At 35.2% G+C, this 27,785-nt stretch overlaps 1 protein-coding gene across 1 annotated transcript in view; it reads right to left on the bottom strand.

Moving 5' to 3' along the window:
- Positions 1–27,785, bottom strand: part of LOC136034853 (zwei Ig domain protein zig-8-like) — a 167,487-nt gene that overhangs the window by 135,320 nt on the left and 4,382 nt on the right. Inside the window, exons 2-3 of the mRNA XM_065716320.1 lie at positions 19,143–19,238; positions 255–403 (exon numbers count right to left, since the gene is read on the bottom strand). Of these exons, the coding sequence (XP_065572392.1) occupies positions 255–403; positions 19,143–19,221 (228 nt within the window). The 5' untranslated portion in view covers positions 19,222–19,238. The remainder of the gene's footprint in view (positions 1–254; positions 404–19,142; positions 19,239–27,785) is intronic.

Below are 27,785 nucleotides of genomic sequence, written 5' to 3'. Positions count from 1 at the left end.
AATTTTTTACTGGACCAAAGGATACGTGTAAATCAAGCTAGTATACATTAGCACCCCCCCCCCAAAAAAAAAATGGAGTTTTAGATCAGTATAGGACCGTTTAATTCAATGTTATATCTTTCTTGCTTTTCTATCAGTTTCTCACTTAATTTGAGAGCATAAAGATAGTTCTAATCTACTGATAAAAAAATTACTCAATCTGTTTTTGTAGCACTGCGAAGGCAAGTCCTACAATAAAACTAACTTAAGCTTACCTCTTCATCTCTTAAATTTATGACACTGCATTTTAGGAATCCAGTTGTTCCCAGTTGAGCTATTACTCTGGAATCTGAATTTACTGTATCTATCATTGTTATAGGCTCATCGACGTTGCTTGAACCAATTTGTAACTCCCCAGAAGTCCCTGCAAATGAAACTTATAAAATATGTACGTTTTGTCCCCTATACTTTATAATATTCTTATTTACCAACCACTTAAATAGCAGGCAGATGAAGAAAAAGAACAAAAATAAATTGTAAACTGTTTATCTCTTTTCTTATAGTAAGATTTATATTCTGTGTTTTTTTCTTCTAGGAAATAAAAGTTTATATCATTTGAGTGTAGGACAAATCTTATAGACTAATTCTGTCATAAAATTCCCATTTTTGGACACAGAAATTTTCAGAAAGCCTTTGTTTATCCAGACTGGTAAAAACCCAATCCAAAATACCTCATTTTTCTTCTTTCACAAAGTACAAATTGAATTTTAAGTGATATGTAGGTCATTTTTACATTTCTCCCAAGAACCACATACAAAATAAAACTAAGTCAGTTTGTTTGAAAACAAAGTAAAAAACTATAGAAAAAAAATAGGAACTAAACGAGGGAGGAAGCAATAAAACAAACGACAAGCCGAGGTATAGGCAAAGGATCCCCATTAAACACAGTACAATAAGATAAGTAAAACAAACCGAAACTTTTGTCCTTCTACATACAAACTCCATCGTAATGTAGTTGGTTATCCTACAATCTAAACCAAACAATAACCATCTTGTGTCAATTATATTTGTTTTATGTTGCATTTAAATAAGTACTCGTAATTTGATCTCCTTTTTCAAACAGTTCGTGGTAACGAACTTTAGTAAGGAGCGACCCGGTTCAATAGTAACCGAAACTCTAAGAAACGGAATTTTTATAACAATAGCTGCATGAAAAGAATCGCCTTTTAATGCTGATTTTAAATATATCATTAAGTTATTAAGTTTAAGACTTAAGTCTTAAGACCTTAAAATTCGTTAAGTTTAGACTTACCCATCAAAAGTGAGAAAATTTTCCTTATTTAAGAAAATAGGGGGAAAACCCCTTAGAAGTCAAAGAATTTTAACGAAAATCACACCAGCAGATTCAGCGTATCAGAGAACCCTGGTGTAGAAGTTTCAAGCTCCTATCTACAATGTGGAATTTTGCATTTTTTGCCACAAGACGGATCACGGGTACGTGTTTATTTGTTTGTTTTTTTTTGCTTTTTGTTGTTTTTTTTCCACAGGAGTAATCGCATCGACCCGGTTGTCCTAGAATGTCGTGATAGAGCTCATTCTTACGGAAATTAAAAGTTCTAGTGCCCCTTTTAAGTGACCAAAAAATTGGAGGGCATCTAGGCCCCCTCCCACACTCATCTTTTTCCCAAAGTCACTGGATCAAAATTCCGAAATAGTCATTTTATTCAACATAGTCGAAAAACCCAATAACTATTTCTCTGGGGACGACCAGTCCGCGTGGTAGGGGCTACAAGTTATAAACTTTGACCACTGTATCAATATAGTAAGGGTTATTGGGAAGTGTACATACGCTTTCAGGTTTTTTTTTGGTTGGGGGAGGGGTTGAGGGGACGGGGTTACGCGGGGGAACTTTCCATGAAGGAATTTATCAAGGGGGAAAAAAATCCATGTAGTAGCATTTTTTTAAGGACAATGAAAAATAGAATTTGAAAAAGGTTTTTCCACTGAAAGTAAGAAGCAGCATTAAAACTTAAAATGAACAGAAATTATCGTGCATATGAGGATTTCACTTCCTCCTAATACCCTGCTCTTTACGCTAAAGTAATTTAATTAATTTCAACTATTTATTCTACGGCCTTTGTGATTCAGCGGTCATTCTTAAGGAATTGGGACAAAATTTAAGCTTCAGTGTAAAGAGCTAGGTATTGACGAGGGGATAAACCCCCTCATATACGTAATAAAAACATACGAATATAGAAGTTCGTTACGTAAGTTAATTCGTAAGTTACATATATTTTTACTAATAAAAACGTTCGTAAAAAAATTAAAAGTTCTAGTTGCCTTTTTAAATAGCCAAAAAATGGGAGGGTAACTAGGCCTACTCCCCGCTCCTTTTTTCCCAAAATCGTCCGATCAAAACTGTGAGGAAGCCAAAAAAATTAACATGCAAATTATGTTTTAATTACTCATGTGAGGAGAGCCAAAATCAAAACATGTATTAATTCAAAAACGTTCAGAAATTAAATAAAAAAAAAGAAGTTTTTTTTAACTGAAAGTAAGGAGCTATATTAAAACTTAAAACGAACAGAAATTACTCCGTATATGAAAGGGGCTGTTCCCTCCTCAACGCCCCGCTCTTTACGCTAAAATTTATATTGTTTTAAAAAGTAGAGCTGAAAGAAAGATAGCAGTCCCTTTCATATACGGAGTAATTTCTGTTCGTTTTAAGTTTTAATATCGCTCCTTACTTTCAGTTAAAAAAAACTTGTTTTTTATTTAATCAAATAGGAAACAGTACTTAATGATAAGAAAAAAAAGCAAAATATTGTCTAATATTAGACCAATTTTTTCGCAGAGCCTTTTCTTTTTAATTTATAAAAGGTTTTGCAGATGGAAGTTCATTAAAGAACCAAAGTAAGTACATGCACAGTTGGATTGTTTGGCTACAACATTCAAAAGTGGGAAATCAAAATATATCTCTTCAAATAAAGTTGACTATGCAATTAAATATGAAAGGACATCATCAGTTTTTTCAGAAAAGCAAGAGCAGCACCAATATTAATTATGTGGTGGCAGTCTTTAAATTATCTTTTCAACCAGATAAAAGTTCAAACACATCATGAGAGAGGCTAACGATGCGTTCTGGGGAATATTTCTTGTTGGAAGACCAATCCTCGTGAGAGGTAACTTTCGGTTAAAGCTTTTTGATAATCACAAGTAAAATGACAATCCTGCTTTGTAAGTTTTCAAGGAAGGGTAATCAGTGGGAACGAGGGTGCGTCAAGCTATGCTTGTCAGCTCAAATATGGGAGTGGGTATTTTTGAATGTCTTTAGAAGGAGGATAAACCAGAGATATGTATAATTTCAATATATATATTTCCAACGTGACTGAAATGATTTCGCAGGACTACTATAAGCAATACAGTGAAGATACCATTCCATCTCCATAGAGGCTGAAATGAGTAGCAGGTTCAAAAAATAACAATTGAGAAACTTAGTCTGAATTCCAACTAAGTTTGACCGATAGTTGACACCCTCCATCGCATCCTGAAAAAAAAGTCAGATTCTGTTTTGTTCCTCAAAAAGTTTAACCGTTCCATTAGGTCTTTCATTCTAAAAATTTAATCTAAAGAAACTAATCAAGTTTCTTTACAATTCATCAATCCTATCTGGGAATGTCTTGATGACAACAATTTGGATTTTTTTTTCTCTCCCCACAATCGTCACAGAAGGTTTATCTCCCAAAAACATAACTAAGACACTAACTCCAACTTTCGACAAAATTTAGTTTAGTTTGGCAGATTTATTACACCTTTTAAGTAATTTTAAACCAAATTGGTCTACTGTTTACAAATCCGAGGATATTTTGGAAATATAAACATCCAAGTCAAGATAAGTCAAGAGTATGCTCGAGGAATGGTGATTATTTTACACCCTTAGTAAAATATAAGAGATTTCCATAATTTATGACACCTGCCACTAGTACTGTTTGGGTAATGTTCGGATGTATGTCATCCCCAATCCCGAAATTACTCTTCTACCAACAGTTGGTGCAGTATGTGACTTCAACATTGTCCTGTTGACAATGTATATTGAAGTTCATGTATGTCCGTAGTAATCATTAAATTTGAAAAATTCTACTGAAAAGAAGGAGACTTTTAAAAAAGGTTCTGATTCTATTGAACCCTGTGGACATTTAGGAACCTTTAATTTGTGTTTTACCTTAAAGCCTATTTAAAGCCTATTTACCTTAGCTCTGACCTGGGATGAATGATAGATCTATAAACATTTATATAATTAAACAGCCTTTGTATTTCAGGAACCGTTCTTAAACAATTGCGACAAAATACCAAATTTTAGCGTAAAGAGTGTGGTATAGGAAAGGGGATAGCCCCCTTATATACGGAATTATTTCTGTTAGTTATAATAATTTTGCTCCTTACTTTCAGTAGAAACAATTGTTTTTTTATTCAATTTCAGATCATTTTTCAATTAATCCCAGGAAATTCATCTCCTCTTCTGTGAAAAGTCCCCCCACAGAAAATTTCTCTATTGAAAGTTTGCCCCATGTAAAATCCTTCGCCCTGAGACATTAGCCCAGGACAGTTCCGTCCTTGCTGCAAATTGCCCCCTAGAAAATTTCTTGCGGGTGATTCCGCTTCAAAAATAGTCCTTAACATATTTTTTTCTGAAAAAAAGTATCTTTTTCAGGTCATGTCAGAATCACCCTACATGGAAAACTTTTCACGGAAACCCTCCCCCAATAGAACTTTTCCCATGGGAAATATCTCCCGTCTTAAATTCCCATTGTAAAAAAATCCCCCGAAAATTCCATCTCCACAAAAATTTCTCCCGGATAATCCCCCCAGAGCATTACCACACGTAAAATGGGGTGAAAACGAGAAAGTAAGACAAATAAAACAAATTTCGTATGCGAATCCTCACGTGAAAAATCTCCCTTGGAAAGTTCACCATCAGGATCTTTCATCCCAATGAGAAAAATGTCCATAAACTTTATGGACAAGAAAAAATGGGTAGTACTAAATCATTACTTTATTTAAACAATGGACGAATTTTTTAACTTGCAGCCCTTCCTCCAGAGACTGTGGGGGGTCTTGTCATGCCCAAAGACACAGTTATTGGATCTTTCAACTATACTCAAAAACGGCTATCTAAAAATTTTGGTCGGACAACTTTGAGAAAAAAAGAAATAAATTCTGAAAATGAAAATGAAAGGAAAATAAATTCTGGCAAAATCTTCACGTGAAAAATTTCCGTTGGATAGTTCCCGGTCAGGAACTTCCATCCAAATGAGAAAAATGTCCGCATACCATATGGACAAGTAACACTGGGCAAAACTAAATGAATGCTATATGTAAACAATGGGCAAATTCTGCACGTTGAGATTTTTGCCCATAAAAAAATGTAAATAAACAAACATGCATCGGTAATCTTTCTTCTGGCAACAAGCACAAAATTCCACATTTTTAAAGATGAGACCTTGAAAACACTACAATAGTGTTCTCTGATACGCTGAATATGAAGGGGGTATTTTGGGGGGATGTTTTCCCTTTTTTGCTGATTCTTCAAAAACATTTAATATGAGAGTGCAAATTTCAATAAGACTCCTTGACTTTTAGGGGCTCCCCCCGCCCTTGTTCCAAAATTAGGCAAATTTTATCAGGCTAGCTTGTGATGATTAACATTAAACTTATTGAGTCTTATAGCCATGGAATAAGCTTAAGAATACAATTCTTTTGATGTATCTGTTGTTATCAAAATTCTTTAATGCTTCACGAATGTGTTGATTTGTAAAAATTTTAACATAGTACTTTCAGTACACCTTTTCATTTTTTCGATCATTTACAATTTTTAGGCATGTTTCAATTTTATCCAGGATGCTCCCAGAATTTTGTTTAAAGATTGGTGTATTTGGTGTGTATAACGTGTGCATGTGTTAATCTTCTCCAAATAGACAGCCTGTGTCATGTAGGCTTGTTTATATCGGATATGTTCTATGGGGTTAAAATTCCTTTCTGTGTCAACTTTTGCAGTAAATGAAGTTTGGTACTCATTATTTCGCCATGGTTTTGCTGTTTACCCTGATGATTTGTTGAAGCATTGTTCGTTGGTAGTTCTAGGCATTGTTGATGTGGCAGCATCATTGAGATGCGTAGTAAGTTTTATATTTTCGGATAAATGCTGAAGTTTTCTTATATGCCGATATGCTATTAGGTTTTATTTTTACTTATTTTTATTTTTATTAGTTCTTATTTTTCCTCAAACTACATCAACCTCATTATAGTAATCCTTTGACATTATGAACATGTGCTTAACATTTTTCATTGCAAGATCTGGTACGCGACAGGCCTGTATAAATATATATATATATATATATATATATATATATATATATATATATATATATATATTTTGCAATATATATATATATATATATATATATAATAATGCAATATATATATATTGCATTATTTTCACTTGTGATTTGTTGTGATGCTCGTTGTCACATGTCTTCTAACTTCAGATTTCGCTGTGCTTCATTTTGTTTGTGATTTGTCGTGATGCTTGTCATTGCGCGTCTTCCAAGTGTTCTTGAGATTTAATCAGCTTTATCATTGCCTCAGACATATTTTATGTCTTCTGCTTTAGCTGTTCGAATTAGTCTTATCGCGTTGGATGATCCAGGCTGTTGGACAAAAATAGCTTCACTTGGATATTCTGTGTTCACGTAAAATTCTATATTGATTAATCTGAAAGTCTGCTCCGTTAAAATTCTGAATATTTAGATGTTCAAGTTGTAGTTCTTCCAGCAGCTCATCATGTTCAATAATTATGAATTTACATTATTTTGTTCATCCTCTAGGCATATTTCAAAATTTTTAACTCTCGATTTGACAGTTTCCCGTATAGATATTGGATACGATCACCACTGGGATAAAAAACAAAAAAAAAACGCATTCGTGTTGTTTCTTTTTGGATAAAACACAAAATTCCATACTGTTGTAGGTAAAAGCTTGAAACTTCGACAATATGCTTTTCCGATATGCTGAAACTGATGTTGTAATGTTCATTAGGATTATTTACCTTTTTGGAGTATATCCTCTGTTTTCCAAAATCAGGAAAGTTTCCTCAGGCTCTTAGCTTCTAATGGTTGAATTTAACCAAAGCAAATTATATATATTTGGAATCAGCATAAAAACTTTCTTCTTTCGATATATTATTTGTTGTCGACAATCCTGATTTTAGAGTTTCGGTTAATGTTAGCCCAAATTGCCCCTTACTTACAAACAACCTAAGGGAAATTACGAAAAAAGCATATCGTGGTTGCAGTGGTAGCTCCAACCTAGTAAGGGACGAACAACAGCCAATAATAACCAAAAACAAAATACCAAAGAACAGTGTCTAATCAAAACAAAAAGCAGGCAGTTGGAAGTGCCAAAAACCCAGAGCAGGAAACTTACAGTCCCTTGGCTTGAGCAGCAAGGAACATAAGTAGTATCCCCATAATTCTTTTAAAGGGAGATCTATCCGTAGTTTTAAATGGTGCCCTAGTTTTAAACGAGCTCTGCTTAAAAAAGCCTTAAAAGCTTGCCGTTACGCATGCTCTGCTTGCGTAACGGCAAAGCACATGTGAAATGTTACGCAATGACAGCGTACATGTGGGATGCTACCTAAAGACGTTACACACATTGGGCTTACATAATACTTTAAGATATTTTTTCTTCGGGATCCCTTTTCTTTCAGGGTATTTTTTTTCTCTCAAGGTGTTTGTCTCAGGGAACTTTTAGATTCTAATGATTTTTGTCCCCTTTATGATTCGAGAGGGCCATTTCCATCCAATGAAATGGTCCCCTGGACATCTGGACTAGCAATGTATTTCTAGTATTGTGTTTAAGGAAATATATTTTACAAAATCACCTATTGCATGCAAGGAGAACCCCTTATTCACGTATACTAGAAAGATTAAATGTGTCGCGTGTCCCTATATGTTTGCAATAATTGAGATGCAGAGATGAAAATCGATTACTAGAGTTTGTTTTTATTTGAAGTGCACCTGCTTCCTAAGTAATGCTTTCGAAGGGTATTATAAACCCAGACAAAGCGAATCTCCACTTATTAGCAATATGATCCATGCATTTTTCAGGGTCCTTTTTAGAGGTTTTCTGGAGATACTTTCCTAGTAAATAAAAACTTGTTCGAAACAAAGGAAAATAATCCTTCTTAGAGAATGGTTAGAGATATTTTCTTTGAAAATGATCTATGTCTGCTCAAAATACAGGAAAATAGGGGCACAAGACATGTGACTTAATTCTATAGTTTGTCCATTTTTTCTTGGTATTGTTTTCTCTCAATTCCCGGTCTGTGACACTCAATGGCTAACCCACCTTAGCATGCATTTCCAGGGGGAATTTTTGCGCATAAAAACTTAATTAATAATCAAATTATAAAGCATTATTAAAACACAGAAACAGCAGTTTGAACTCAACAAACAAAAAAACAAAATGTGAAAAAACCTGATGCAAGATAAAATATATGCAAAAACAACCATGAATTAAAGAACGGCGAAGGACCTAGCCATCAATTCCAGGGGATTGATATTACAGGTAAATCTAAGCCCTATTAGGGCTGTTTCTGAGAAGTTTTAGTGACAATACTGCGTTTCTTTGAACCAATACCATGCTTATTCACGCCACCGAGACAATGTATGACCGATCCACAGGCAATTCCAGGGGGAGAGGACTTTTTGCACCCACAAATTTTGTTAATAGAAAAATTTAGTAAGCATTATTAAAACACAGAAAAGGTACTTAAAACTCAAAAACAAAAAAAACGTGAAAACTTGTATAGGATAAAATATATGAAAAGATAACCATGAATTAAAAGAAAGACGGGAAGGGGGTCTTAGCAATGAGTTCCAGAGGGGGGGGGCTTGTTATTATAGGTAAATTCAAGTAACAATTAAGAGTTAATTCTTAGAGGTCCTAATGAGAATACCTCGTTTCTTTGATTGAGCGTTAGACATAGACACTCCCCCTCAGTCGAAAAAAATTCATTTAACAAGTCCCAGCTTAACTTTAAGCTTTAGAAAGTGTTAGTCCAAGCAATTCGTGCCGTCATGGCAATATGTGGCTGCTCCCACGGCACCCGTGTAATACTTTTTATCATTTCTAAGACATTTTTACCAGAAAATTTTCTTTTTAAAAATATGATTTAAACCCGATGCTTCATGTTCTCATAAGCCAACCCTCCATGATACACCCTCTGAATTCACGCCGCTGTACCATAATATGATTGACCGTTTGGCACCCTCTGACACCCCCTCCCCTTATATCATTCCTAAGACATTTTTAAGATGTTTTCTTGTTCAAAATTATAAATTAAATCCAATGGTTTATGTTTTATCAATCTACCCCCCCCCCCCAACATGGTGCCCAAATGTCAATTATCACCACCGTGTCACACTATTACTGCCCCATCTAGCCTCCTTTAACACCTCTCCCATCATTCTTAAGACATTTTCCAGATATTTTATTGTTCAAAATATGACTAGATCCATTTATTCATGTTTTCACTGGTTAACCAACCGTCACGCACCCTCTCAATTTACGCCACTGTGGCACACTATGACTAGTATTTCTGGCATGATTGACACAGGAACGATGATCTCTCATCAGTCCTAAGACATTATTCAAATATATTCTTGTTAAAAATCACCCATTAAATCAAAGGGTTCATGTTTTAGTAATTCACCCCCAATCATGATGCCTTCATGACAATTTACGCCACTGTGACAAACTGCAAGGGGCACATGATACCTTCTGGCACACATTACCACACATATGGCATCTTTTTAGGCATTTCCCTGCAAAAGTATTCGTTTATTTAAACTGAATGAAAAATCCCTAAAAGCATTTTTTATGACTCCTAGCAATTAAGACCAGACACAAATTACCAGCCCCGATGACGGCCTTTGGGGTCATATTATCACCCATAAGTGTTTTTCAACCTTTTTCCCTTAAAATAAATCTAAGATAAAGACCAACATTGTTTTTATTTGAACAGCGGAAACTTGTCATTTCATAGTTAGATTGCGATGTTCCGTGGTAATGCCCAGCCTGTGTCACTAAATGGCTGACACACGGTAGAATTTAAAACATTTTCTTTAATAAGCCATTTACTTATTACCGCAACATTTAGAAACCCAGATCAAACCATAGAAATCAAGACCAAGCCTTAGAAATCCAGGCAAAACCATAGAAACCAAGTTCAAACTGTAGAAATCGAGGGCAACCTCTAAAATCAAGACCAATACACATAAGTCATAATCAATGCATGGAAATCCAAGGAATTCATAAAAATCAAGGTCAAACTCAAAAATCAAGACCAACCCAAAGAAAAAAACAACATCTAAAAATCAAGATCATTACATACAAATCATGATAAGGCGATAGAAATCTAGCCAAATTCATAAAAATCAAGACCAAACCGAAGACATCAAGGCCAAGCACTAAACAACAGGACCAAACTGAAGAAATTAAGTGATCGATATGTAGAAATCTAGAGCAAGCCCATAAAAATCATGACAAAGTCGTATAAATTCAGACGAACTCATAAAAACCAAGAGATTAGCATGTAGAAATTCATAAAAATCCTTAAAAATTCAATACTAATTCATAGAAATCAAGACCAAACTTTAGAAATCGAGACTAACCTGTAAAAATCAAGACCAAACCATAGAAGTCAAGATCAAACCGTAGAAACTATGACAAACCTCTAAAAGTTATGACCAATTCATAGATATATCGACCAATTCATAAAAATGCAGGCCAAACTGTAGAAATCAAGTCCAACCTTTAGAAATCAAGACCAACCCGAAGAAATGAAGAGGTCAATATGTAGAAATCTAGAGCAACCCTATAGAAATCATAGGAACGTTATGTGTGCTGATCTTTGTTCGTGGAACTTGTTGTCTGTTAATTTTGTTAGTGAAAATTATACACTGATTTTTCGCTTTGAGAAACTCGTACATTTATTTTTCTCCTGGTGGAACTGATTTTATTCAGGGAACTTTTTGCGTGCTGGTTTTTGTTCTTAAAACTTGTTGTGTGCTGATGTTTTGTTCGTGAAATATTTTGCATGCTGATTTTTCTGATTTTTCTCCTTGTGAACTAATTTTGTTCAAGGAACTTGAAGCGTGCTGATCTGAATATACAAGCACAGGGAGAGACAAAAACAGACAAAAACACTCAAAGTTAGACAAACAGGTATGCAAATAGCAGCAAAGACAGACAAACAGACGTTCAGACACAAAAACACACAAAGACAGACACAGAGACAGGTAAACAGGCCCTCTGACACACAAGCACAGACAGAGGGACAAAACACACACCCAAAAACACAGTCAGACATACAGGTATGCAAACAGACGCAGACACAAGGAAACAGGTACAGAGAAAGATGAAAAACGCACAAAAAAACAAAATGAGTCAGACACACAAACAAACAGAGACAGGCAATGCAGAGATAGCCAAATAGGCGGTTAGACAAACAGGCAAAGAGACAGACAAAAGCACTCACAAAAGTACACAAAGTCAGACACACAGGCACACAGAGACAGAAAAACAGACGCTCAGACACAGAGGCACAGAGAGACAAAAGCGCACACAAAGTCAGACACAAGGGTATGCAAACAGGCGCAAACAGACAAATAGACACTCAGATGCAAAGACACAGAGATAGAAAAAAACACAAGCCAGCACACAAAGTCAGACACATAGGCACGCAGAGACAGACAAACAGACGCTCAGACAAATGAACGCACAAAGTCAGACACACAAACACACAAAGAATGACACAGAAAAAGGCAAAAAACGATTAGACACACAGTCACAGAGAGATATCCAAAGACACATATAGTCATATACAAAGTTATGCAAACAGAAGCAGAGACAGACAAACAGACACAGAGAGATACAAGAACACACACCATCACACAGGAGCAACTGCCCCTCCCAAACCGCGGTTTTCCTCCTCCAGACCCCTATTTGCCACTCAGACACACAGGCACAGAGAGAGACAAAAACAGACACACACACCCACACACCCAAATTCAGACAAACAGGCATGCAAAAAGAGGCTGAGACACCCAGGCACAGAGAGAAAATACAAACTCAAACACTTAAAGTCAGACAAACCGGCATGCAAATAGAAACAGAGACAGACAAACAGAGGATCAGACGCTCAGGCACAGAGAAAGCCCAAACACACTCAAACACATAGAGTTAGGCACACGAACAGGCAAAGACAAACGCAGAGACAGGCAAACAGGCGATCAGACACACAGGCACAGAGAAAGAGAGAGAGAGAAATACCTGAACACGCAAAGATAGACACAGAGACAAAAACACACACAGACACACAGAGTCAGACACACAGGCACAGAGAGAGAGAGAGAGAGAGAGAGAGAGAGAGAGAGAGAGAGAGAGAGAGAGAGGGTGGAGAGAGGGAGAGAGAGAGCAAGAGAGAGAGAGAGATAGAAAATGCTAACACACAGACAAAGTCAGACACATGAACACACAAACACATACACGGAGACAAAAACATACACACAAACACACAGATTCAGAAACACACAGGTACAGAGAGAGAAACAACGAAACACACAAACAGATAAACCAAGACAGACAAACACACAAAGACAGACACAGCGACATCCAAACACATAGTCTTACACACAACCAAAGACAATGAAATGAGGCTTGAATCGACTTGACAAATAAAAGTACCATCAACAGAGACAATGATATGACTATATAAATCACTTTGACCAGTAGAATCTCCACCTGCAACCAGAATATAACTAACTCTGGGTATCTGCAGGCAACATACAGCTGACCCCTGGGTGCCTAGAGCACAACTACTGCACCCTGGGTCCATGCAGCTAACCTACAGCTTCTCCCAGGCATCTAAGCTAGGTTCATTTAAGTCCACTGAGCATGGTGTGCAACTTGCTACGTGATTTAAAATGAACCTAGGTTGAAAGAAACCTATCCGGTAACTGGGGGGACTGTAGGTTGGCTGTAGGTTCCCGGGGTATGGTAGTTTCACTATAGGTACCCAGGATGCGACCTGCAGGCTTGCTGCATATGCCCAGGGTGAGTTTATACGTTGGTTGGTTTTTGGGATTGTGTGTCTGACTTTGTGTGTGCTTTTTGTGTTTTTCTCTCCGTGCCTGGGTGTCTGACTCTGTGTGTTTGTGTGTGTTTAGTTTCTGTGTGTGTGGGTATTTATATGTTCGTGTGTCTGACTGTGTCTGTGTAGAATCTGTCCCTCTCTGTGCTCTGTGTGTCTTTTTGTCTCTCTTTGTGCGTATGTCTGACTCTGTGTTTGTTTTTGTCTGATTTTGTCTCTGTGTCTGTCTTTGTTTGTTCGTGTATCTGACTCTGCGTGTTATGTTCGTTTGTTTTTTGTATCTCTCTTTGTGCCTGTTTGCCTTTCTCTGCGTCTGTTTGCATACACGTGTGTCTGACTCTGTGTTTGTGTGTATGTGTTTTGTCTTTCTGTCTATGTATTTGTGTCTCAGCGTCCGTTTGTCTGTCTCTGCGTCTGTTTGCATGCCTGTGCATCTGATTTTGAGTTTTTTTTTGTGTCTTTTTGCTTCTCTATGTGCCTGAGTAATCACTTTGCCTCTCTGCGTCTATTTACATGTCTGTGTGTCTGACTTTGTGTGTTTGTGCGTATTTTTGTCACTCTCTGTGCCTCTGTGTCTGAGCGTCTGTTCGCATGCCTGTGTCTCTGACTGAGTGTGTGTGTATGTGTTTTTGTCTCTCTGTGCCTGTATCTCTGAGTGTCTGTTTGCTTATATCTGCCTCTGTTTGCATGCATGTTTTTCTGTCATTGTGTGTTTGTGTGTTTTTTATTTCTCTTTGCCTTGGTGTCTGAGCGTCTGTTTGCCTGTCTCTCTGTGCCTATGTGTCTGAGTTTGTGTGGTTGTGGGTGTTTTTGTCTCTCTGTGCCTTTACTTCTGGGCCTCTATTTCCTTGTTTCTATGTGCCTGTGTGCAAGGGCGTAATTTCGTTACAATCCTGCCAGGGGGGGGGGCAAAGTTATAGCCAATTTCAAGTGGAAATGACAGTAAAACCTAAAAAAGCAAGCCGTTTGGTAAAATTCAGTATTTTAGAAGTACTATAAAGGTAGCTAATAGTACCGTTAAGATAAATATGTACTAAACTGATCTGTTTCTGGTGATGCTTGAATTATGCGTGTTTATTTTAGTTTCGACAAAATATTGAAAGAAAGTAACTTCAGCTAAGGAGGACAAATTTGCGTCTGGAGGCAGACAATTGAAGTCTGAGAGGGGTAGTTGCTCCCTGCCCCACGGCAAATTACGCCCTTGTCTTTTTTTGACTATGTGTGTTTGTGTGTGTTTTGGTCTCTCTTTTTGCGTGTGTCAGAATCTGTGTGTTTGTGATCGTGTGTTTCTCTCTATCTCTCTCTCTCTCTCTCTCTCTCTCTCTCTCTCTTCTCTCTCTCTCTCTCTCTCTCTCTCTCTCTCTCTCTCTCTCTCTCTCTCTCTCTCTCTCTCTCTCTCTCTCTCTCTCTCTCTCTCTCTCTCTCTTTCTCTCCCTCTGTGCCCGTGGTTCTGATGATCTGTTTGCCTGTCTTTTTATGTAAACTTTGTGTATGTGTTTGTTTTGTCTCGCTCTCTGTCCGTTGGTCTTATCGCTTTTGCTTATCTCTGCATCTGTTTGCATACCTGTGTGTCTGACTTAGTGTGTTTTTATGTGTTTTTTGTCTCTATCTATGCCTGTGTCTCAGAGCGTCTGTATGCCTGTATCTGCTGCGTGTCTGACTTTGTGTGCCAGTGGAAATAATATTAATCTGCTTGTTCCTCATACAATCAAGAATTGACGACATAATCCTACGCGTACACGTTCCCTACACCGTAGGATGATTGACAAATTATCCACATAAATTTGAAATGTTTGAATTTTTTCTCCAGTATGTAAAGTAAATGGAATTTCACTCTATAGTTTATCCTTTGATAAATCATACAGGACCCTATGCAAATTGACAATGCAATCTCTAGATCGAGACTCACAATTATTTGGAAACGGCATAACTGGTGAAATGTTTGCAAAAGCTCATTGTATCATTGTATTGGATGCTTCCAGCACTCAAGATGTGAGTATTGTCCCGACGGGTACTGTACGTTTGAGTGCAACTTTGCCAAACTGTTGGAGAAGGGCATTGTATTAATCTCGCTAAATCAATTTGAGACCTATTGGGAAATTACCCAGATGGTCGTGTTCTATTAGACTTGATACCATGAGCACAAGTCAAATAATCAATGTATTCAATTAGGATCTCTACATGTCGAAATACAAGTCCTATTGCATACCCTCAAACTTTCTCGACTATATTCAAAGTTTTACCTTATCATTATTAATAATATCCCATCAATCGTAAAGAAGGGGCATTGGCTATGCATCTTTCTAACAGTGAAGAATTTAGAATTGATTATTCTCTTGGCGTACCATATACTTTTTACACACCTCACATTAAAAAATTTCTTGAATAAAGTGGAAAATCTATTTTTCAAAATCGTAGGCGAGTACAAGAATTATCAACCTAAATCTGCAGTTTTCATGTATTATTGTATTTCATTTTTTTGATATCGTAGATATACTGACAGGGAATCTCTTAGCATTTATGGTGACGATCCTCGATTGAACGATTTCCTAGTTAAATATATTCTTTCTTACCTCAATTATATAAATTTCAGTCCCTAAGAGTGAAATGCATTAAAAAGTTTTGTGACTTTCCTGATTAATAAAACTTGTGTGTGCAATAAAAGTCTTTATTCTTTAGATTTCATCTTCCACTTATTGGTAACCATCGGAAATGATAAATGGCGTCAGCCAGTCAAGATTCAACTTGTACTAGTCTTGGAAAGAAAAGTCTGGTTCACATTTTACAAAATATAATGTGACTTCATTTTTATTATGTCTCTTCGTAAAGTCAATAGTACTATTTTGCTTCACATTATAAGATTGACGTGTTTTATCTGGTTATTTGAAGCAATGTCACACCTGAAATTTTCATATGCAGAATCGCTCCCTGTAAGAGCCAAATAAAAATCAGTAGGTTTATAACCACAGTAGTCGGTATCTTCATAGCGATGTCGTAAAAACCAGATCCTCTTATTATTCTAGCAATTGAAACGTACACTAGATTTTTCCGCCCAAAACAATAAAAAAAAAGACAATGCCCGTCTTTTAAAAATAAACTGAAATCACGTTTAGGGCTTTTTGCAATTATGCCATGGTAGGTACTTTCCATTGATCATATCTATTGTAGTGGCAACGGGAGCATAGGAAACCTCTTGTGTGGGAATCACAAACATCTTCATGACAGGAGTTACAGGAGTTTAATTTGCACTACATATCCTCTATGCAACATACATGGATTGCATAATCTCCACTTTTCATTATAGTCATCAACAATGCTACAATTCTCACAGGGTGACCAATTGCCCAATGTATTACAATATAATGGACATGCGTTAAACATTTTTCGATGTTGACTGTTTTACTTCTAAACAGATAGTGACTCATGATCAATAAAAAGAATGTACTTTGCTATCACTTGTGGCTTATGCCGGTCATTTATTGGGTCACTAGAGAAATGGGAGGAGTAACTGAAATTCTGGGTAATCTTCAAAAAGATAATAATGGTAGATGGTAATAAGCTCACCTAAGCTTAGGCAAGCTTAGGTAACCTTACATCATATCTTAGATGGGCTTATTACCATTTACCATTATTATGTATAAAACTCAGGTTGGCCTCAGAGAATATACTTAAAAAAGATGTGCAATATCAATTTATTTGTTTCGATTAATATATCAATAAAATAGACTAAACTCCATAGGGCCACGACAGTTAAGTCCCAGATAATAGTCCCAAGATGGAAGTTCATTTTTCATTATAATGGCAGTCGTTCTCTTAGCGCAGATAATCTTCTGCACTGAAAATCTTTGAAAAATATCATCTAGATTCATCCATTTTTCCAAAGTAGTAGGATTTCCTATAATTTTTTGTCCGTCCACTTTTATTCATTTTTATCTTGACACTCTCACTGTCAATTATAGATCAACAGGGATTCTTTCTCGCTAGTAACAATTTCCCTCCTGTTTTATAGGTTTATCTGCGGTTTAATGAATGTGTACATAGGCAAACTATCATTGGCGCTAGTAACGTTTGCTGGTGCTTTATCTCTCATCAATTCACCATTAATTTCATTGCTGATAATCTCCGCTCGTGCCATTTTTATTTTACATGCGGTTTCACCGTCTATTACCACGTTATTTTTACATAGGTTACAGTTTTGGCACAAAGACAAGAGACGTTGCATGACGTTGGGGTGGTACACCTGTTTTCTTTTTACCTTTTGTTGAATGGTTATAGTAGGAGGATGTTGGTAAGATTTATCGAGTGGTAATTTCTTACCAGTAGCAAGAAGACGGCCTTCCTCATCAACTGAAAGTTTTAAATTTGCATTTTTATTGAGCACTATTATCTCTGGTGATTCATTGCTACTACAACACTATCATGGACACATATTTTCTTAGAATATTTCATCTTGATTATTTTTTAAAATAGGATATAGATTTTTGTCTTTCTGGTGCAGAAATAACGCTGAAGTAAATTGTAATAACCAAAGAAATCTTGATTTGGTGGGGCCCTGATGGCTTTCCCTGGCCCTCCTAGGTTTTCTTTATCATAACAAGCAATGGAAACAGGACTTGGTAGGCTACTCTGATGGATTTTTATAGAACAACCAAAGAAATCCTGATTTGGTGGAGCCCCTGAAGGCCTTTTAAGGAATCCATATTACGCAACATACCCCTTCACCTGGAACAAAATTAATAACACCCGCGTCTCTCGGAAAACAACCCCTATTGTGTTTGCACCTTTATCTTGCCCTGAGGGGGTCACCCTTAAACCTTCTTCGTCATCTTAAGTCGTTAAAGAAAAAAATGAGTAGTGGTTATTGGTCTACTTAAAATTGTTGAGGGTATACTACTCACATTACCTAGGCGTTTATCTCTATAATTCAAATGGTCTAACCTATAGCTCTTTTTAAATAATGGCACTAGAATGGATGTAGCCCAAGACAAGGATCATTCTGCGCTACATGCATCCAAGCTATCAAAACAGCCCATCTGTAATATCTTATGAACAGATAACGGTGTCAGCATAAAACTTTAAGGCCACTACTACTGCAGCTACTATTCTAGCTGCAAATGAGACTGCTAGTGACTTCAGGTGTAATTACTTCCAAATATGACAACTTGTAGCTGTGACTGCAAATGCTTGCAACTGCTAATACGTCTATTTCCGATTTTTTTTTTAGGGAATGCTGAGGGGGATTTATGATTTCGAAACTTTAACATTGAGAAAACACCACTTTGATGATTTGACACTGATGAAACTTGATTTTTAAAAAAAAATTATTTTGAAATGAAAAATGTTTAAGAACTTCAAACTTTGGAAAAACAAAAACGAACAGAAATTAATTTAACAAAACTTTCTGAAATTTTTTTTCGAAGAAAAAGAAAGGCCACATTAAACTTAAGATCACACAAGTAAATTAAAAAACAGAAAAAGAGGATATCAGGGTTTTCCTGCTGTTCAAGCCAGAGGACTGTAAGTTTCATTTAGAGGGTTTTCGGTCGTGAAAATTCTGAAGGTGTACCCTTAATTTTTTCCAAAATGGCTGAGAAACAATTACTTTTTGGTTACAATTGGTAGTGGCTCGTCTTTTACTAGGTCGCAGTTGCCGCTTGCAACCACGATCATAGAAGCTATTTATACATTAACTTACTAGTACAATTAGAATTTTCTAGAAGCATTTAAATATAACCTCAGAATTATTTTACTTAAAATATTTTACATCTTAGGTGGTAAGGACACATCCAGAATGTAATATGAGGGAATAGAGTCAAAACTGCGGAATGTTTAGAGATATTCTTTTATCATGGCGGGGAGGGGGATCTATGCAATTGGCTGCAACAAATAAACACTAGTTAGAAATATTGTAGGCTGCTCGGCACAATTTTAAAATGCAAAGACACCATACCTGCAAAAACTTGACAAAATACCAAAAGTCCTAAGACAAATTTTTCTTTCGTCGTCTTTTGCTGTGAAATTTGATTCATTGATGGCCCAGTACAAACTAAAAAAGGAATGTTTTTTAAGATTTCGATAGCCTGATCAGCCTAAAAGCTTAACGAATTGAATTAAGCTTCACAAAATGTTGACTAAATTTGCTGGCAAGATAAAAATGTAGCAATAGCAAGAGATTAAAGATATTATTGTATATCTTAATGATAATAATAATAATTTATTGCTAACACAATAATATAAAGAGGTGCAGCAGTGGATTACAAAAGAGAAAAATAAGAAAATAGAAAGTAATTTACGAAAAAAGCAAAGATTCAAAAGCATGAAGAGGTGGCAATTGACTTGCGTTAATGCCTGACAGCATTCTTCTTGCTGCAGCAAAGTCTTCAACCGAGCCTTAAGCTTTTATTATGTATTTACATTTTCTTGTGAAAAAAGGATTCTAAACCATTTAAAATTAGGAATAACAGAGAACAGACATTTTGAAAAATATTGTAAATCTTGGGTGAAAAAAATTAATATGAGTTGAATATTACTCTTACTCATAATTACTTCAAAAATTTTTTAAGAGGTCCTTTAGATCCATATAGAGATATAGGGAATTTACTCCTTAATCTCTTGTCAGTTTGGAGGAATTCATTTACAATACGCTGTTGACACTGAAAGCAAGGCCGAGCCGGGTAGGAACCTGGTTAGACCCCCCCCCCACCTGAAATTTTGTCGGGCTTGTAAAAACGTAACAAAATGCATTTAATCATATTTTTGATGCATTTTTTAAGTTTTTACTCCCCCATGAAAAAAATACTACCCCTTAAAAATAATCCTGAATACGCCCTTGACTGAAAGTTTGTTACGCAGCACAGATTTTTTGATGAAAAATACGTCAGCTAGTAGCAATTTAGTTAATCTTTATGTGTTAAAAGAGCCTTTCTTTTAGATGTTTGTTCTTTCCTTAATAATATGGGTATGACACAGGGAAAGTCTCCTGACTATTTGAAAGTTACTAAGAAAACTGTAATTTTCAAAGGCGGTAATAGGAATGAATTTGGACATTATCGAGCTTTTTTGGTTTTACCTTTTGGTTTTTTGGTTTTTTGGTTTTGTCTTGCGTGTCCTATAAAAGTATATTGACGCAACATGATATTTTCTTTTAAAGACGTTGACATTAATGGTTTAGGTAATTAATGAAGATCAATCGTAATTTGTTTGTTTCTAGAATTGATTAAGGCATTAGACACTGTATATATTATCTTCTTTATTTTGTAAATTTTCTTGAACCCCCCCCCCCTAAATTGGCAATCGGCTTATCCGATCTTAGATGCTTTTTAAATGCCTCTGATACTGAAATTAGCAAGTTGGTGCCTTGACTTTGGATGCATAGAGGCGAGACCTGGCAACCAGAACTAATGGAGGAAATATACTGGGAAAAAATGGTCAAACCCCGGGGAAACTTTCACATAATTCTTTGTGGACCAAAATTTTCAAAAAAGTCTGTCTAATTATGCATTTAAGGAATGCATAATTAGATTTACGTCCTTAAATTTCAATGATTAAATACCTGAGTAATGTATTTAAGGAATCTGTTGGGGTAAGTTTCCAAAGGATGAACTAATTTAATTATTCCTAATAATTAAAGAGAAAAGCGGAGTGACATTACATAAAAAATATTTTAGAATATGAATTGTTACAGATTGTTTTAAATTTTCTAGTGCTGGCATTGGCACACGTTGCCATCGCTTTCATTTTTATGGCTGTTATCGGTGTTACATATTATGCTTGCTTGATTTACGTTCTTCAGTGTCAATGATTAAATATCTGAGTAATATAATTAAGGAATCTGTTGGGGTAAGTTTCCAAAGGATGTACTAATTTAATTATTCCTAATAATTAAAGAGAAAAGCGGACTCACATTACATAAAAAAATATTTTGGAATATGATTTCTAATAGATTGTTTTAAATTTTCTGGTGCAGGCATTATCATACGTTGCCATCGCTTTCATTTTTATGGTTGTCATCGGTGTTATGTATAATGTTTTCTAGATTTACGTCCTTAAATTTCAATGATTAAATACCTGAGTAATGTATTTAAGGAATCTGTTGGGGTAAGTTTCCAAAGGATTAACTAAGCTTAATAATTCTTAATAATTTACACATTCTTAATAATTAAAGGAAAAAGCCGAGCTACATTACATAAAAAAATTCGGAAGAGGATATCTTAGAGATTGTTTTAAATGTTCTAGTAGACGTTGCTTTCGATTTCCTTTTCTTTTTTTTACTAGAAACAGTAGATGTTTAATATAGATTATAAGAGCATCGTTAGATTCTAGAAACAAAAAATAGAAAGAAAGGAGGTGGAGCAGAACAAAATAAATTTTAAGTTTTTTTTTAATAGATATTATGGTACAGCCATAGATAGACATTGCTATTGATTTCCTGTTTTATGCTAGAAACAATTAAATGTTTTATAGAAGTTTAAGAGGTCATTTGATCCTAAAAGTATAAAGAGAAACGTGGAGGAGGAGGAGGAGAGAAACAGAAGGAAATGATTGTTTTAAAAGTTATGCTGCAGGCACGAACAGCCACTGCTTTCGGTTTCTTTTTTTTTAATATAAGAGGGTAAACGTTTTAATATATATTTTAAGGAATTTAAGGAATTGTGAGATTTCTTAAGCAAAAAGAGAAGGGGGGAAGGAGGAGAAGAAAAGGAGGAAATGATTGTTTCAAAGTTATGCTGCAGGCGTGAACAGCCATTGCTTTTGGTTTCTTTTCTTACTAGAAGAAGATAGATGTTTTAATATAGATTTTCAAAGACTGTTAGATTTAGAAGCTAAAAAAAAGAAGGGGTGAAGACTATAGGAAAAAGAATGAAATGATTGCTTTAAATCTTATACTTTAGGCATGAAAAGACATTACTATGTTTTTTTTCGTCTTTTTTTTACTAGAAAAAAGTAGATGTTTAATATAGGTTTTAAGAGGTGGTTAAATTTCAGAAGTAGAAAAAGTGCGGGGAAGGAGGAGGGGAGCAACAAAAGGAATTGACGTTTAGTAAGTAAAGTAGTTATTATTCGTGGTGGTTGATTATCTAGGGGAGGATTACATCTTAAAGAACATTTTAGGCTCACTTAATCCTAAAATATAACCTTAAAAATCAATCAGTTTGTGTTCAACCATGAATGGCTTGTGTAGTAGGCTTCTGGGTGATTCACGAACAAAGGTGATTCACGAATTTAAGTAATTTATTAAAAAAAAAAGCCATTCAATCTAACAGAATCGTATGGCTCAAAGCAAATTTTTCCTTTAAACTTCCTAATCACACTGTGTTGTTTCCAGTCGATTTTTTCTTTACGGGGGGGGGGGAGAGGGAGAGGAATATTTTTGCATTGAAGCAGAATAAAAAAGGTGGACAATGAGTTGCATGGGGGTTCAGTTAAACGGGGTTGAGCTAAACGAGGGTTCAGTTAAACGGAGATTTAGTTGCAAAAGAGCAGTTGAATGGGGGTTAAGTTGCACGAGGGATCAGTTGCACGGGTTCAGTTACATGTGCTCAATGAAGGGAGGGCTCAGTTCTATGGGGGTTGAGTTGAACGAGGGTGACGTTACATGGGTTCGGTTGCACTGGGTTCAGTTAGGTGAGGTCTCAGCTGTAATGGAACCCTTAAAATTTAGGAAAAATCAGCAATTCAATTTTAAATAAAAAAAATACTTCATAGGCAGTTAAGCAGTTGCATGGGCTCAGTTGCATGGAGTTCAGTTATGCGACAGCTCAGTCGTAATGGAACGCTCAATGTTTAGGAAAAAATCAGCAATTGAATTCAAAATAAAAAAAAAATTCCACATGCAGTTATGCAGTTTTTGGTAGCAGTGGGCACCAATTAAAAAGAAAAAAGAAAAAAAGAGGGCGAAAAACACAAAAAAGATAAGGTATAAACATATGGCAGCAAACACCAGGTACGGATTTCTATCGAAGGTGTCTTTATATTTTTAAAAACAATTTGCTAATGTTAATTTTTTTTTGACACGAAAAACATTGTCAAACTTAACTAATTAGATTGGCTTATTTATTTTCCTTGCTCAACACAGCAACATGATTTTGCAACATGATTGATGATTTTGAAACAATAAAAAAATAAAAGCTTATAAAACCGTAGAGTTCAGGTAAGAGAAGACCGAAGCCTGGCCCAGAAGGGATAAAAAGTTTTAATGACCTTAGTACTTTAGAGACAATGTTTTGAAGGTCAAATGATGCGGTCTAGCAGTTTTGGCTTTCCCAAACTTGATGAATAACTGTGTCGGAATTCGGTTTATTGAACATAAAATGTGAAATATCACCAACTTTCTTTCAATAAAAGAATTCTGTGGAAAAGTCGCTTTTGATGTGTCTTATGACAGATTTCTTACAAAGGCTGCTACAATGTACACAAAAGTTTCAGAAAGGCACTGAAACTATAATATAAGGGCATCAAAAGGAAAAATTAGATTTCTTTCATGTCTAAGATATGTGATTTTAATGTAATAGAATTACAGATTGAACAAAAATATTAGAAGATTGGTTTTCCTGATTCAATCGGAGTCAAGTTTTATATATATATATATATATATATATATATATATATATATATATATATATATATATATTTGTTTCTAATACAGTACAGATAGTCTTCACATTGTAAACTTAAGGTCTCCAAGTGTGAAACTGAGAATTTCACAGAAGAATTCAAGGTAAATAAGAAGGCAACTAAACAAGATATTACTGGGTCCATTCCTACAGGAATCTGCAAGGTTCTTTGATTATATTTTATGTTTTCTGGTTACTTGAACACACTTTGTCTTTTCTTGTTATGATGAATGAATCCCTCTCCAAAACAGATTCGTCTGTATCTGTTTTTAACCAAGCTGAAGGTTTCAAACTCAATGTTTGAACATAAGCAGAGCTATGCTATTAAGTTTAGTGACTAAAAGTTTGATAAACTTAGTCCTCTTGTTTGAAACAATCTTTAAATTATTTTTCGCCTTTCGCATGCTGTTCCTCGTGATTTAATGTTTTTTTTTTTAATTTTTTTTTACGTATCTATTCAGTTAAACTATTAAGCTCAGTTAAAATCAGTTGCTTTGTTTCGTTTGTTTATGCATTTTATTTTTGTACTTTTCATACTCCTCTACTTTGACCTTTGGTCAATTTTGGAACTTTGACCAATTTTTAATCTTTTGAGCCTGTGGGGGTTCATTTGGCCTCAAATGGCATCGGAACAAAATTTTAAGACAGTTACTATAGATTCGGAAAGGTACTGAAACTACAATATAAGGGTATTAAAAGGAAAAATTAGATTTCTTTAATGTATAAAATAAATGATTTTAGAGCAATAGAATTACAGATCATTGAACAAAAATATTAGAAGATTGGTTTTACTGGATCAATCGGAGTCAAATATATTTATTGTTTTTGTTTCTAATACGGTACAGTTCGTCTTCACATTGTAAACTTTAGGGCTCCAAGTATGAAACCGAGAATTTCACAGAAGAATTTAAGGTAAGTAAGAAGGCAACTACCCGAAGTATTACTGGGTCCACTCCTACACGAATCTGCAAGGTTCTTTGATAATACTTTTATGTCTTCTCGTTACTTGAACACACTTTGTCTTTTCTTGTTTCGATGAATTAATCCCTGTCCCAAACCGATTCATTTGTATCTGCTTCTAACCAAGCTGAAGGTTTTAAACTCAATATTTGAACATAAGCAGAGCTATGCTATTAAGTTTAGTGACTAAAAGTTCGATAAAGCTGGTCTTCTTATTTGAAGCAATCTCCAAATTGATTTTTATCCTTTCACATCCTGTTTCTCATGATTTTATTTTTTATTTATTTTTTTCATGTTTTTTCAGTCAAACTATTAAGCTCAGTTAAAATAAGTTGCTTTGTTTCTTTTGTTGATGCATTTCATTTTTGTACTTTATATAGGCTACTCTTCAATTTTGACCTTTTGGCCAATTTTGAAATTTTGGCCAATTTTTGACCTTTTGTACCTGTGGGGTTCATTTGGCCTCAACGAGCATCGGAACGGACTTTTAAAACAACTATTTGATCAAATTGGTCAAAAATGTTTTAAGAATGTAGTTGCACAGGCAGCAAAATACAACCTCAAAGGCAAGGGCAGCAAATTATGCAAACATTCCATTTAAAGCAGAGGCTCAATTGACAAACTTTAGTATAAAGGTGTTGAAATTAAAAAAAAAATGCAATAGTTTTTAGTCTGTATAATTGGATAGGCCTAAATTGTACACTAGTCTAAGCGACTTTTCAACCTCATATATAATGAAATTAATGAGCCTGGCAGATTCTGTCGTCCCGAAACAAAATCGTTCACAGGTGCCTGCTCAAAGACATGGTATGCATTGTTGCTACGGTCAAACTAGAAAGACCTATTCCCAATTTTTACAATTGACCTATGTTTAAACCTTCTTCTTTTGCTTTTTAAATGTATGATTAGTATTCCCAAGGATTCTTTGGTTTCTTTATCGTGAAATAAACTCTGCAGCCTGACTTGGAGGATTGCTTGGAAAAAAGTTCTAAGCATTAGTTACGATTGTACGAGGGATAATAGAGGGCATGGCGATGACTGTGAACGAGCCCTTGATTTAGGTTTGCAAGGCAATGATAATACAGGTGGAAAGGGAAAGACCTTTAGGGCAAAATCTTTAGCTGTTTTAAGAAGAAATTTTGTCACTTTTTTTCTAACTTACTCAGAGTATATAATTTTAGCATGTCCTTAGTAAAGCAGATCCATAACTTTAGTCAACATACACAATAAAATCAGTAAATTTACTTTGTTTCTTATGTGATATACAGGCTTATCGAGGAGAAACACATATAAACTGCAAATTTGTAAAATTACTAATTTCACAGCCTATTACTAGGTGAATTGGTAATTTTGTAATTCGGCAAATGCTTGAAAAATCGGTAAATTTATAACAGACTATTTTTTAATACAGTACAAATTAAAAATGAAGAACTAGATATAATTGGTGAGCTTACAGCTAATTATCCTGTAAATTTAGTAGTGTTTAGTAAAATTATTAAATCTACAGTCAATTATTTTAATATAGCACTATTTTTAAGTGAAACCTGGGAAAGTGATAATTAATAATGTTGTAGATTTTTTTTTTAACAAATATTACAATCTACTTTTTAAAAATTAACCAAAGGACCCACATCTACACTAAGACTAAGCTGATTTGCTGTAATTACGTCCACTTTTACCGTATTTTGGAAAAAATACTAAATGATTTTTGAAATGTATAAGAAGGAGAATAGTTTTGTTGGTTCTATCTCTACCACCGAGAAGCAGGAAGGGTGTGTGAAAGCACAGGATGGTTGGCTTCCAGCCCCTCATTGCACTTCGTGGCTGAAGGGCCATGAAACGGAGATCATCACCGCCGGTTTGGACCTTAAGGTCCAAACCGGCGGTGATGATCTCCATTTCATGGCCCTTTAGCCACGAAGTGCAATGAGGGGCTGGAAGCCAACCATCCTGTGCTTTCACACACCCTTCCTGCTTCTCGGTGGTAGAGATAGAACCAACAAAACTATTCTCCTTCTTATACATTTCAAAAATCATTTAGTATTTTTTCCAAAATACGGTAAAAGTGGACGTAATTACAGCAAATCAGCTTAGTCTTAGTGTAGATGTGGGTCCTTTGGTTAATTTTTAAAAAAGTAAATTGTAATATTTGTTAAAAAAAAAAATATACAACATTATTAATTATCACTTTTCCCAGGTTTCACTTAAAAATAGTGCTATATTAAAATAATTGACTGTAGATTTAATAATTTTACTAAACACTACTAAATTTACAGGATAATTAGCTGTAAGCTCACCAATTATATCTAGTTCTTCATTTTTAATTTGTACTGTATTAAAAAATAGTCTGTTATAAATTTACCGATTTTTCAAGCATTTGCCGAATTACAAAATTACCAATTCACCTAGTAATAGGCTGTGAAATTAGTAATTTTATAAATTTGCAGTTTATATGTGTTTCTCCTCGATAAGCCTGTATATCACATAAGAAACAAAGTAAATTTACTGATTTTATTGTGTATGTTGACTAAAGTTATGGATCTGCTTTACTAAGGACATGCTAAAATTATATACTCTGAGTAAGTTAGAAAAAAAGTGACAAAATTTCTTCTTAAAACAGCTAAAGATTTTGCCCTAAAGGTCTTTCCCTTTCCACCTGTATTATCATTGCCTTGCAAACCTAAATCAAGGGCTCGTTCACAGTCATCGCCATGCCCTCTATTATCCCTCGTACAATCGTAACTAATGCTTAGAACTTTTTTCCAAGCAATCCTCCAAGTCAGGCTGCAGAGTTTATTTCACGATAAAGAAACCAAAGAATCCTTGGGAATACTAATCATACATTTAAAAAGCAAAAGAAGAAGGTTTAAACATAGGTCAATTGTAGAAATTGGGAATAGGTCTTTCTAGTTTGAACGTAGCAACAATGCATACCATGTCTTTGAGCAGGCACCTGTGAACGATTTTGTTTCGGGACGACAGAATCTGCCAGGCTCATTAATTTCATTATATATGAGGTT

The sequence above is a fragment of the Artemia franciscana genome, chromosome 13 (genome assembly GCF_032884065.1).
Source record: "Artemia franciscana chromosome 13, ASM3288406v1, whole genome shotgun sequence".
In the NCBI taxonomy this organism is placed as follows: domain Eukaryota; kingdom Metazoa; phylum Arthropoda; class Branchiopoda; order Anostraca; family Artemiidae; genus Artemia; species Artemia franciscana.
Note: the sequence above shows the minus strand (reverse complement) of the source record. Positions and strands in the feature narration are given on the sequence as shown.